At 44.7% G+C, this 13,690-nt stretch overlaps 1 protein-coding gene across 16 annotated transcripts in view; it reads right to left on the bottom strand.

Moving 5' to 3' along the window:
- The window catches only part of mef2cb (myocyte enhancer factor 2cb), a 62,148-nt gene that overhangs the window by 14,497 nt on the left and 33,961 nt on the right, over window positions 1-13,690 (bottom strand). For all 16 annotated transcript variants that reach the window (XM_057031754.1, XM_057031757.1, XM_057031759.1 and 13 more), the window contains one exon: window positions 9,946-10,149. In XM_057031754.1, coding sequence (XP_056887734.1) covers window positions 9,946-10,149 — 204 coding nt within the window. The remainder of the gene's footprint in view (window positions 1-9,945; window positions 10,150-13,690) is intronic.

The raw sequence follows: 13,690 nt of genomic DNA, 5'->3' as shown, positions 1-13,690 counted from the left end.
AAATAAGACTGCGAGGAGCTGGTAGAGGATGGAAACGATAGGGAATATGCTAATAAGAGGAGGATTAAACAAACACACTTAAGATTTTTATGCACAAAATACCCCCTCAAATAAAAGATCTCATTTTACAGGAACCCCTGTTATTGAGCTGTGAGGATTTTCACTTTTTCCAAAACACCCTCATTATTTCACTCTTACCAAGTGACCGCTGGCGCAAAAGACGTGGCCATTGTAACAACCGTTTTTCTCCCCAGTGTCGCCATTAATGAATTAATGACCCCCCCACGGTTTATACTTACTTTAAAACTTACATTCTTTCCTCCACAGAAAATCCAACAGAAAAAAAAAAAAACTAATCAAGTTTTTTTTTTTTACGTGCAAGATTTACAGTGAAAATGAGGAACCAGCTCATACCAAAGAAAAAGGGTACAAGAGGACAAAAGGCAGATGATTTAAGTGTGAGAGGTGCACAGGCATGCTGCAGAGAGAGTGTGTAGTAAATCTGAGACAGAAGAAGGAGCAAAAAAAGTAAGACGGGGAGGAAAGAGTGAAAAAAACTGTGCTTGCTTGGCTCGGTGTCTCTCTGGCCCCTTTGGAGGCTTGCTCCTAATTAAACTCCTTCTTCATGATGCTCCCTCATGACTCGACTTGTCACAGGGCCTGTGTGAAGCAGGCTCAGCATAGACACGGCGTCCTACATATTTAGAAACTCGTCTCATCGGTCCCCTTCAGAGCTGCACCCTCAGCGAGACTGGCCTAGACTGCGTTGGACTACAATGGGACAGACAACCTCGGCGAGCAAGACTAAGACGGGTGGATTGAGAGAATCAGAGGGATGAGCTATAACAGAACTCTGTGTTCTACCAACTGGAAAACGTCCAGCATTATACACATTTCATAATTGGGGTGCGGATGCTAACTTCCTGTAACTCGCGCTGAGGGTATTTAAGTGTGAATTCTGGGACCCCCCCAGGAGGTCTGCTAGGGACAGCTGACGCCTGCCCGGAACCCCTACCATACCAGGATCCGTCTGCTCGGCATTTTGCCACTCTGCTCATGCTCACTATCTGTGTTTCTGCCCCCATCTTTCAGCTTCAGTCTGCTGCTCAGTCTGTCTACGTCTCCCCAACGTTGGCCTTCTCCCCGGAAAAAAAAATCGGCGGTACCAAACAAAAACCCCGAGTCGGAACACATCTTTATTTCTCCTGCTTGCTCATGTTTATGAAATATTTGCGTTGCTGACCAGCCCCCTCTGATGCTGGCAGAGGCCGAGGGGCATGACACGTCCAATAATGTGTTTACGGCTTCTGGCGACGGCCGGGCCAGTGAATCCGAACATCTTTAACCCAGGGGCCGACACCATCAATGAGTTATAAAAGAGAAAAATAAAAATCCTCAACACAAACAGCCAGATTAAATAAGAGGGCTTTTATAATGTTGCCAACACTGTACGTCTTTTAATACAACAAACCAAATCTGTTGAGAGGCAATCTAGTCCACTGTGAAGGAACAAAGAGTTTTCCCCTCATAAATGAAGCAGTCTACATTTCAGCAGCCCAGGAGAAAAACAAGGCCCTGACTGAGCGGCACAATACAAATGCGTTAACAACTGTGCTTCTTATGGTTAATTATGTTTGATGTGCCATTAAAATATAATAACACGACAGTGGAACAAACAGCTTTTCCTGGCAAACACTCAGCGTCTGTTTGTCACGAAGTGGAAGCTACTGTAACGGAGCGACTCTGACTCACGCTCGCTCATCCACCTTCAAAACGTGCAATATTGGAACATTTCTAAATTTCTAACGGCTCTTTACACTCATATAGATATCTACACTTAGAATGAATCATGATGGGGTGGGGGGGGGTCAAATCGAGGGAAAGTTTGAAGAACCACAAAACAACAGGGGAGCTTCGTGGCTTTTTCCAGTTGGCAAAGTCAATTTTGTCTGAGCAGATTGGCAAGGAGCGAAGTGGCTGAATGTCCGTGAGCGCGAGGCAGTGGGGAAAAACTTTGTCCCTTCCCATCACAAATAACAAGACGAAGGTGGTCACGAAATGATCCCACTGCGGACTAAGATGCCCCCTCCAGCACTAACACTATAATTGCGCCCTGGGTGGGCCTGATGGGACGGCGGCTATGTTTGAAATGTGTTATTTCTCTTTCAGTCTGTTTCACCGATTCCTACTTGCTCTCGTTTCATTTCATCCCTCACTCTTTCTTTCGCGCTCTCGGCTTCCAGAGCAGAGGGTACTTCAGAGGGATCAGGCTGGCTTAGCTTATTGGAAGCAGATGGCAGACCAAAGGCAAGAAGGCCACGGTTTCATGAAGCGTGCTTCGAACATGCCAGGATCATGTCGAGGGGCATGCCCATGGACGATGGCTGCTTGGTGTGAGCGAGAGTGTGTTTGTGTGTAAGTGAGCATTTTTGTGGCACGGGACTCCAAATCGCAGTCTTTCTTTTTTTAGTCATCTGTTCATCCCCGCGCACTGGTTCAGATGATGCATCAAGGATTTTCTTTCAAGGATCTGATGGCTTTGAAGCCCTTTACTCCCGGTGTCCCGCTTCAGTATAAAATCGAGAATCAAAGGCCGGTGCCTGGGATCCATCATTCGGTCATGTGTTCAATAATAACGCCGGCTAACTGTGGAATTGCTAGCTGCATAGGGATGACTAAATGGTCCAAACATTTGAAAAAAAGTGAAAAGTAGAGAAAAAATAAAGTGCTAGAAGAAAGTGAGAGAGACAGAAGGCAAGACAGAAGCAGTACTATACTGCATGCAACAAGGTTCCTTCACATTTCTCCAAACTGTGGCATTTTGATGGTGTATGTGCTAAAAATCACCATTAAATGGAGTCCGTCACAGACGGGAGCCCACTCACAGATAGAGCGTCTTCGATAGCCAGGATACAGCACAATACCAGATGGTGCAGTGTTTCCCATATGGAACAGCCAAACACTAAGCACATGTCAGAATCCAACACTGTTTGCTACAGCAGCATCCCAGCGCTGGGAACAAAGTGGTCATTCATACTGGTCACTGCACTGTATAATTACCCAGACAGACATTATGAGACACAATGCCAGCTCAGTGGAAGTGAATAAAGAGGTCACTCTTGTCTGCAGCATCGACTTATCCGTCTTTTAACCACTTGACACGATAGTTGCATATTAGATCTCTAGTCAGGTATAAGAAAGGTGAGTAATTATGGATTTATTCCTTTGTGAATCCAGGAAGAGGCTGCCGAGGCCAATTTTTTATAGTGTAAAATCACTTAGACGTGCCTTTCACAGTCCCGTCGTTCTTGGAATGGCTAACTGACTTTATCGAAAATCAAAGAATTACACAGTTTTGGTTCGTCAGTGTCACAGCCTTGAAAAATGGACTCTAATGCACTTGAGGTGGCAGCAACTCCTGAGCTCGGCATCAGCCATCCTCCAGACCTTCTTTGTCTCCACCGATTGTCACTTATCGTCTTTTGTCTCTCTTATCGCGTGGTGCCACAGCAGGAAAAGGGGAGCCTGAGGGAGGCCTTGAGTAACAATGACCAGCCGGTTGACCTCCGTACTGTGACCTTGAGTTTCCACACCCAGCGCAAAGCTGTAATCATGGGAGGGGAGAGGCAGAGGCCAAGAGGGGGAGAGCTCCAGGCAGGGCAGGGAATGCCATCTACAAAAATAGATCTTCATTATTCTCAATTTTCCACAAATAGTTTGAAAGAACAAGGCATCGTTTCATTTTGATGGCAGGCCTGAATTGTTTTAGGAGGTGTACTGGAAAAGTCCTGCTTGGTTGGCAACGTGTCCTCAGAAATGACCGGCCTTTTTCGCCGCTGCACAACACAGGGGGCATATATCGGCATATTCCAAGTAATCTATTTTTAACACTTTGCTTTGTTGTGGTAGGAGTACCTCAGACTTCAGCATACTGACCTTAGAAGAAACGCCTCCGATAGTGATACGACTGCTGGTTTGGGTTCTTAAGTTCTGCTAAAGTCTAAAGTTCTGCTTTTCCTGTCACCGAGCGTCTGACGTTTTCATCGTACACATTATCTTACTGAGAATTTAACTCTCGAAAGGTGGAAGTATTGAGTCTGTAGAAGGAACTTGGTAAAGGTGCCCTCTTACTGTCTGGTGCAGGACTGTTGTAGTCTGGGACTTGCAGCCATCTTTCAGATCGTTTTGTGGTTTACGTTATGTCGGAGAGCAGAACTGCTGATTGAAAATTACTTTTTTTTTTTTTTAAAAGATAGCATAGCACTTGTGTAACCGTCATTTATTTTCCCTGAAGACATTCACGTAATAAAAAAAAAAAAAAAAAAGACAGGAAGCCACTGTTTGGTAAAGTATAGGGCAGGGAAAAAAACCAAAGAGTTCTTTGTCAAAGAGATCAAATGTTTACGGGCACCACAGGGTCTCATGCATGTGGCCGGCGGCGGCAAATCTTCATGGTCTGTCCCCAGGAACGGGGAGGAGGAGGCTGAGTGAGTAGCCCAGCATCTTGCTTATTCCTCCGTTTCGAAAACAACTGCTGATCCACCCTGTTTGGGTGGAGTAAATGGGAAAGATAGAGATTCCTATTCTTCCCAGCCAGGACCGCCGGCACAGCAGTTAAGATATTTTTAGCATAACCACGCGCTATTTTTAGACTACTACCACGTTTTGAGGTATTTATTACAAAAGAGAGTATTGCAAATAACAGAGTGATGTGGTGGATATTTTGAGGGTGGTGCCTTCTCTTGACTTCCCAATTATATATTTTTTTGTTTTTTTTTGTCTCTGACACAAAAGAAAATCTGTTTAAATCTGAGTCTTTGACTCGAAAATGAGAGGAAGACAAAAGAGATTTTAGACAGGAAGCAGAGGATCACAAAGGAACATGTGGTGAATCGGTGGAATTCTCCTTACTTTGAACATCAGAAAGCTGCTTCACATATGTGATAACCCCCCCCCAACCTTACTGTCAGATTTTTTTTTAAAACACCAGAACCAACCCAACCATTGTTGGTAGCACACTGTACCCATAAAGCATGAACTGAAAGCAGTCGTGTGGTGGAAAAAAATAGGGACAGCGGTTTCTTTCACCTGTTCCTCAATAAAGAAAGATCTTTTTCAGATCGCCGGCGAGACTGTCATGAGGCTTTGACTTACAGCTACACCGCTAGCGTGTGTCACAAGGTTCATTTAATTCAGCAGTCAAATGCAGCTTCAGATCTTAATCCTCAGCTCCAGAGGCAAAACAAGCTGATCTTCACATCGCTTCTTAAGACTATGATCGGTGCGATAACCTCAGCCTCAACCCCCCGCCTCATGTTTAACATATAGCCTATTATGAAAAGGGAAAAACAAAGAGTAACCTTTAAAATTCAAATTATCCAAGAAACATTCACAAAAAAACTGTGGACAATTATAAGACGGGAGATATAATGTGACTCCCTTATTTGTCTTGGATGCTGACACATTCAAGCCGTAACTAATTATACAGTATTTGAGAGTCATGAGACGGAGTCATTCAGTGAGCTGATCAACACAAAAAACCCTCCTTAAGGCTAATATTCTCCATGATTTGTAGAAACCATACAAGCATGGAGAATAGCTCACAAGCTAGAAAATATTCCTACAGTCAGGAGGTGGTGAACATGAGTACACCGGTACTTCAGTAACGGAGCTCAAATGTCTCGGTGACACGTAGAAATTAGAGCTAAGAAGAAAAGATGCTATTTTCTACGTTGAGAATGTCCAGAAATCTGCAGCTGAAAGGCTGGTAAACGTGGCCGTGAGGCAGCACGTCACAGAAAAGCACCAGTAAATCTTTTTAGTATTTGCTGATGAGATTGCTCCTTGCTTGCGCACAGGTGTGCCGTTGTCCCCAGGGCTAGAGCCGAGCTCCTAGCTGACTTTAAATGTCGAAGCTTTGGGTCATTCTGACTTGTTGGCACTGTTATTGTGCTTCAGCGGTTCAGAGACGACATGATAAAAACCTGTTGTTCTGTGTCTTTAGAGATCACTCAGGGACAACAGCCCCACTTTAAATTCCATTTGTTGGACTGTTTTCTATTGTACCAATTTGATCTACCTATTCTTCGTTGCCCACCAAGAACACCCCCCCCCCCCCTTCATCTTCCAGCAGACTGTCACAGGGATGAAATCACACCTGTGCTTCTCAGCACAGGGGCAAAACATACGTAGGGTGAAGCACGGCAAGGGAGCTTTGCTGAATCTCATTAGCTGAGCGGGTAGTCATTAACAGTATGACCTTTGGAAATAATTACCAGCCTTCCCCTGCCTCCCCCATCCTTCTCTCCCTCTCTCCTTCTCATCTAACACTTATCCCCCCCTCCACCACCACCTCCCCATTCGGTAGCTCCTTCCCATTTGAGGAGAGCGGGTGAGAAAGGAGGGAGAAGAGAGTGAGAAATGAGTGGTGGTAGGTGGGGAGGCAGAGTCCTGTTGCTGTTCAAGATTACAGTCTGATCTGAACTTTCAGATTAGGTTAATCTGCTGGAAATGGGATTGGCCGGTGGCCTTTTCCTCCGGCAGCCTAAGGACCAGGAGCCATGTGCCGTTCCATGTGATACTTGAGCCGGTGGCATCAGAGTGTTACCGGTTGAGGTCATCGCAATGCCGTCAGCTCAGCGGGATTTGAGCCACTTGTCACCCCGTGCGTACGTACACATACACACATGCAGTGCAGCTACATTTACATATGGCAAACACACGTTAGTGCGCATGTATGTGTGTGCTCCTCCTGTAGGGGCACTCGGTAAACAAGGACACAAGCGCATCCTTGCCCTCTGTCCATTAAAGTTTTTGCAAGCATTTAGGAGATGCAGTTGTCTCCCTCCCAGTCCTTTCACAACACCTGTGTTCCCCTCTTCAACAGAGGTGAAAGCGGCTCCATTGTGGAACAGGGGATTTTGGCATGGCCCAATTTTGTTGTTGGATTTGTTTCCATTTCAGTCAGAGCAAAAAACCCCAGCCAGAACTGCTTATAGGTTCAGGCTTGATCTGCAATCATCGCAAGGGAAAAGAAAGGCCTCTTTCATGTGCTACTGCAATTAACAACCCCCAAACTTGCATAATAAATCACCAGCAAGAACTCAGAGCCAGTCTTCTTAGGTGGAGATAAAAAGAGGGAATGGGAAAGAGAGACAGATTCTATTCTTTTGTCATTTCCCAACATGCCTCTCCATTCTGACATCACTCACATGAGTGGGAAACTGCTCTTTTATCTAGAATCTGATGCAGAATGGTACCGTAGACCTGCCAGGAGACACTTGGACACAAAAAGAGGATCTGCATCTTTGCTTTATCGAGAAATGAGGGTCTAGGGGGCGCTGTAAATATTCCAATTGATAACGCAAACCTGAATCATCACATTTTATTAATTTTGGAGTTTCATTACAGTCTTTGCGGGTGCAGACGCACTCGTGTGGCAGTGTGAGATCAACTAAAAGCATTCAGAACATTTCATTATAAAAGCGTTCTGGGCGTCACTCACGCAACGTTAACTTGTAGCTATTTTGCTTAGCAATGCCTCTTTTGTTTTGCAGCGTGCGCTCGGAGGAGCACAAGGTTCAGTCTCTTGGTCTTCTGCTTTCACGGGTATTTGTGGAAGAGTCGTCCCCAGTGGAGAAAATCGTCAAACGAGTCATCTAGGCCACCTTTAACACTCTGCTCCCTTTACCTTTTCCTCCCTGTTGAAGGCTCTTCCATACCGTATATACACCCGATGACCCTCACAAGTTGAGAACAACAGGGAAAAAATATGTTCAATGAAAGAAGAGAGAGAAAATGAGAAGAGTGGAGGAAAAAAAAGCCCTCCAGCCTCTTGTAAACATGCTGTAGAGCTAGAGAGGCTGTGCAACACTCTCAGTGCCACTCTCTCAACAACACTAATTATCAACCAAAGACATGCTAATTACATAGAGCTTTATTGCTAATGTAGCAGGCCTCTGTGCCAGCCGCCCACACTCTGAGCTGCGCTCCCCTACCTCGGTCTATCCTCCCACTACACCTTCAGGCAAGGCAGCAACAGGGAAAGAGAGATTCATGCATTTTGTATACTTCTAAAGATGAGCAGCTTCAACAAATTATTTTGTTATATCTGTCACCGATAGGTCTTATAGAAAGGCGAGGAGCTCCTCAGATTCACTCTTTGCTTTTATATCCAGACTTCATCCCCTTCTTGACCTACTCCTCATCAACCTGTCATGGCAACAGGAAGTCCGCTTCACCTCCCCCACCCAAAACACAGCAACCCACCCACGTTCCTGCACCTGTGATGTAGCCTAGCAGCGGCACACATGGCTCTGCGGGAGAGATCCAGGCCTTTAGTTCCCCTGTGCTCTCCACACCATTCAATGCTAAGCATGCTAGCGCTAACCCCTTGGCCAATCCTGTTACTGTGAAGCTGAAGGCCTCTTCAGATCAATTCCACCAGCTGCCCAACACAAAGACTTGTCTTCCCCTTGTGTGGTTTTTACACATTAGTCATCCGCTGCTACTTAATGGACAACCAGTTTAACTTAGCGCTCTTTTTTTACACACACTTTCTCAAATATGCGATATCTATCTCCACAGAGGCTCCAGCAGGGTAGATCCTCATCTAAGTAGTGGCTGAAGGGCTTATATCATAAAGTATATAAGGAACTATAGGCACAGTAAAGATGTGGGGATGCTGAAGTCTTAATGTAAATTGTATAATTCATAGAGGGGGATTTTACCCCTTCTGATATTCTTACAGATATTAAATAACACTTGGGGCAACATGTTTTAAGTTGAGAGCTTTGCGGATTTGCTGTAGGTGACTGACGTCACCTCTTTAGAAGTCTCCAAAAGTTCAAGCGCCTATAAGAGCCTAGTGCACGTCTCTGTTATTGTGTTCAGTTAATTGATTGTTGTGCTGTCCATGATAGTGCACTCAGTCCATTCCATTTGTTTTGATCATTACTGCTCACCATAAGTTGAGTGCTCCATGTACCCATGTCTGAACTACATTAACTACTGCAGCTCAGCACAGCAATAATGATGACAGAGGGGCCACTTTGAAGCTAACAAAGCATTCATACACAACTAAATGTCAATAAGGGCATAAATAATATAACCCATGTTTGCTATAATCATTAGATTCTAACCATCCAGAAGAAAAGCCGTCTTGTGCCACTGCTGCAAGCCATCGCTAAGAGACTACAGTATAAAATGAATACCGAGCTGATTTTATTATAAGTGATGCTTAAGGAATCCGGTAGAGATTTCCCTCAACATTAGCATCACTGGGAGTTAGTGGCTTGACCAAAAGATGAAATCTCTGTGTGACGCTTTCATTTCGGAGCACTTTAATGAGCAAGCGGAGCGGAAGCGTGTTTGTGAAGTGTTTGTGCGCCACACAAACGGATAAAGTGAGTGTTTAGTCCAGCAGGTTTGCCTGGGTTTACAGTGTTGCGTAACAGATTCATGTTAAGAGCTTAAGGATCCTGGAGGGCACCAGCGTCATTTCCTGCTTTATCTACGTACATGTCTGCTGGTCAGCCTGTTTAACATCACCTGACATGTGTCTGAAGCAAGTGAGATGAGCATCCTCGACTACGAGGCGCATCAGAGGTGACGGGACACCTCGGGGCCGGATCAGAGGGAAATAAAGGCACATGTTGAAAGTAATTGGCTCCACTTATTATAAATTAATTTTTATAAGGACGCAGCACAAAGAATCTCAAAGTGAAGGATTCTGGGAATGATTAACTATTAACTATATCATAACAGTTTCTTAGAATGACTTAAATGTGAAGCCCAAAAGAGAGAAGCATGGGTTACCAAATGAGTCATGAATGCTAAAACCATCTGTCTGCTAGTGCGTTTCTGTGTATTTGCATGAGCGTGCGCGTGTATGTGCTCCAGCGCATCTGTGCACACGTGCACCGCTTGCGTTTCGCTGAAACTCACCTCCACGATATCGGAGTTGGTCCTGCTCTCGTGGGGCTCGTTGTACTCGGTGTACTTGAGCAGGACCTTGTCCATGTCTGTGCTGGCGTACTGGAACAGCTTGTTGGTGCTGTTGAAGATGATCAGGGCGATCTCGCAGTCGCAGAGCACGCTCAGCTCGTACGCCTTCTTCATCAGGCCGAACTTCCGCTTCGTAAATGTCACCTGGGTGGGAAGGAAAGGTAATGGAGGGCATGATCAGTTTGAGTGAAGAACGAGGCACGAGCAATACGGATTGTGCACGTTTATGCGGGGTCACTCTGGAAGTCTTATTTATAATAATCATTTGTATTTTTTTCCTGCATTCTGCAATGACAGAACAAACACCCCGACCGGCCGAGATTGCCTGTAAACGAAACATTCTCAGAAAGATTAAAGGAAACTGACGCCTGCTGATGGTTCAGCACCACCTGACTGTAACAGTCCAGCCAGTATAGCAGGAAAAAGAAAAAAAAAAAAACAAGCTGGGCTTACATTTGGGGAACTGAAAGTGCTCTGTCTCAGGCTGATAACGGTAAAGAAGATCAGTTGTTGCTTGCAGATCAAAGCATACCAAGGTTCATCGCAGAACAGAATTAACCTTAAATCACCCTTCCAGCCGGCCTGAACCACCTCCAGGGCTCACAAACGGAGCAACACCCCAACTTACAGTCGCTAATACAGAAAAGAGCTGATGCAGACTATTTACTCACATAACATAAGCACACTTTGTTCTATTTCTCTCACCAAAAAGGCCTCCCATTCTTATAAATAACATATGGATTCTCTGACTGTGCCAGAGGCTGTTTGTGTGCTCAAGTCGTGTCAATGCCCTCAGCTTAAAGCACAGATATCTCCCCCTTTAATGGGGCCTTTTTAGTAAGTGTGAGCCTAGCGAAGGCCCAATAGCCACAACACACACACACACACACACACACACACACACACACACACACACACACACACACACATGCACACAAGTGTCGGCATTGTCAAAATAGAGCAGCATCTCCTCCTCTATTGTTTAGATGAAAATTGGAGCAATGAAAGTGAGGTAATTCCAGCGAGCTGCACCTGGTATCTTTTCAAAGCCATGTGTTTGAGCTCTTTGGCTGTCAGGGGGTAAAAATAAATAAATAAATAAATAAAATGTAGGGAAAAAAGAGAGAGAAAATGCACCACTGCCAGCTTCCGTCTCTGCACAACGCTGCTGTTTCTGGTATTGGACTTTCTTTGATTTCCTTCTGAGGCTGTGTGGATTATTTACATTGGAAATCTTTATCGGCAAAGCTTTTTTACAGAGAGGACACGCTGCCAGGCCCGGGCCCAGCTGGTCGCTAATGATCCCAGCTTGTTGATTAACTGCATATTTGTCTACTCTCTTTGGAAGTAAGCAGGCAAATAAATGAGATTTTTTTAAAAATAAGATAAAAAACTTCGAGCGCTCTGAGCACACATGCAAGACTATTTGCATGTGGTGGATCCTGGCGAACGTCTCTGTACCATAAATGAAGGACTGTCCTTCAGATTTCCACGGCTTGGTTTGAAAGTGGAGATAAGGTTCAATGGATATTGATAGATCGTTTTGGATTTCTTGAAATGATATCTCCCACGATGCACCAGGGAAACCGAATATCAAACTATCCCTCACATCCACCCTGTCGTCCTCTCTGGCCTGTGATCGGGAAAGAAAACAAGCCTGAACCTCTAAAACTGGACCAGACTGCCCACCTCAACATTTCCATTGACGTCAATTCCTCGCGCCAAGATACGTGTGAGATGAAAGCGGCTGAAACCAGAGTTTGGTTTCTATATAGCAGTGTGAAGTGTGAGGTTTGGTACCTGCAGCAGAAAGTCTCAACTGAATTATTGATGTCAAAAAAGAAAAGAAAAATTCTCCCTTGCGTCCTAAATACTGTGCTGACATACGGGAATATTGGAAAAATCCCGTTTTCTGTTGTAAAATCAAACATTATCTAGGGACAATAAGCTAAATCGTCATCATTCAAGCTAATCTGAGAGTCACTGGTTAAAACAAACTGGACTAGAACAGCACAGCCACAGCACAAATCCTTCCAGAGGGATTAAAGAAAATGACACTGCTGTAGGAGTTAAGGTCAAAGAGGACTACTCAGGCATAGGACATGGGGAGTGTTGTGTTCCTCTGTTTTGATACCAGGGGGCACTGGGGGCAAACGCAGAACACAGTTATAGCAGCGGGGCGCAGCTCTGTTATCACCCACTCACTCAGTAGCTCAATCTACCAGGGCCATTAGTGTTTCAAAAGGTGGCACAATGCACGCACGGTGGCCAGGTGTGAGTCCCAGAAGCCCAGACCTGCATTTCTCTAAGGGGGAGGTCAACGTGCTGCTGCGGCGAGCTCAGCAACAGCCAAGCAAACACCTCATGCGCGGCTGCGCGGTTCCGTGAGATGAGAATCCAATCAAATCTGTCCCGAGTCTCGCGCTTAAAACAACGAAGAATGTAGATTTTACCCAGAGTAAAATTCACACCTAGTCTGAGTTCAGCAACGGCCCAGGAAGCCACCGATGAAAAGCCTTAAGTGACCGAACAATAACACCTACTGGTATATAAATATCACACCGCACTTATATCTCAAGCTGACACGTACAACCTGATACCTCCAAACCACATATATTAGTAATGCTGTTGCACGTACACTCAGAAATAGCCAGGCGTGCACACTGAGCAGAATGGGCATGCTTATTCATGCACGCAGACGTGCTTGTTAGTGCTTTAATGCAGTCTGTGTCACAACCACCGGTGCAAACATGTGACGTGCTAATTTGTGTCCTCTCTTAGCTACGTGGATTTCACATTCCATATTGGGTTTCAAAGAACTTTTAGCCTATTGTGATCTCATGGCCTCATATGATGCCAACATGTGACCCACTGATGCACATGCCAGTGATGTCACCTCTTGTTTATTTAAGTGATGAGTAATGGGAAGTACATTTGGAACACTTGGAAGGGAATGTACAGTTTGTCTCATTTCCCCATGCTAATGTAAAGAATTTGGCTCTTTGCTGCTGGAATTAATACATCTGTTCATTGCGTTAAGTCTGTTTTACTGCTGCAAACGGGTTAAAATGTGAACCTGCAATCATTTGAATTCCACATTTTGATTTAGTAAAACTATAAAACTCCTTCACTAACCGGAACCCCCCCCAAAAAAAACCTAACACTTGATTTATTTCATGTTGGGCCAAGAATAGCCAAAAGGTTCCATGGTAAGAAGGTGTTGAATTACAGGGTTGAGTTGAAATTCTGTAGAACTGTGGATGAAAAATAATCAAACAAATCGCACATGTAAGTGCAATTTGCAATCAATTTTTATTTTCTTGTTGAATAGGTGTTGTTAGCCACATTGCAGTGGTAAGAATGGAGAGCAGGACATTCCACCATACTTACAATACACTGGTTAAAATGGCAACAGTAAATTGGTAATCAAGCGCAGGTAAAAACATACATTGGGGCAATTTTGAGATTTTTGTGGCTTAATGAGACACAATCTAAACAAGGTCATGGGTGTAGGCCCAGAACTTGACTCTGATTTGTCTGAACAACTCCCCAATCTGAACCAGGACCTTCTAGATTTACAACTGCAGGAATTTTCAGATACTCAGTTGCATCTTTGGTACACAAATACAGCTAATGGACAGAATTATTAGCCCATCACTTGCAACTTATCGTCCATGTTCAGCTC

This window comes from Takifugu flavidus, chromosome 5 (genome assembly GCF_003711565.1).
Source record: "Takifugu flavidus isolate HTHZ2018 chromosome 5, ASM371156v2, whole genome shotgun sequence".
Classification (NCBI taxonomy): domain Eukaryota; kingdom Metazoa; phylum Chordata; class Actinopteri; order Tetraodontiformes; family Tetraodontidae; genus Takifugu; species Takifugu flavidus.
This window is presented reverse-complemented; position numbering and strand designations above follow the sequence as displayed.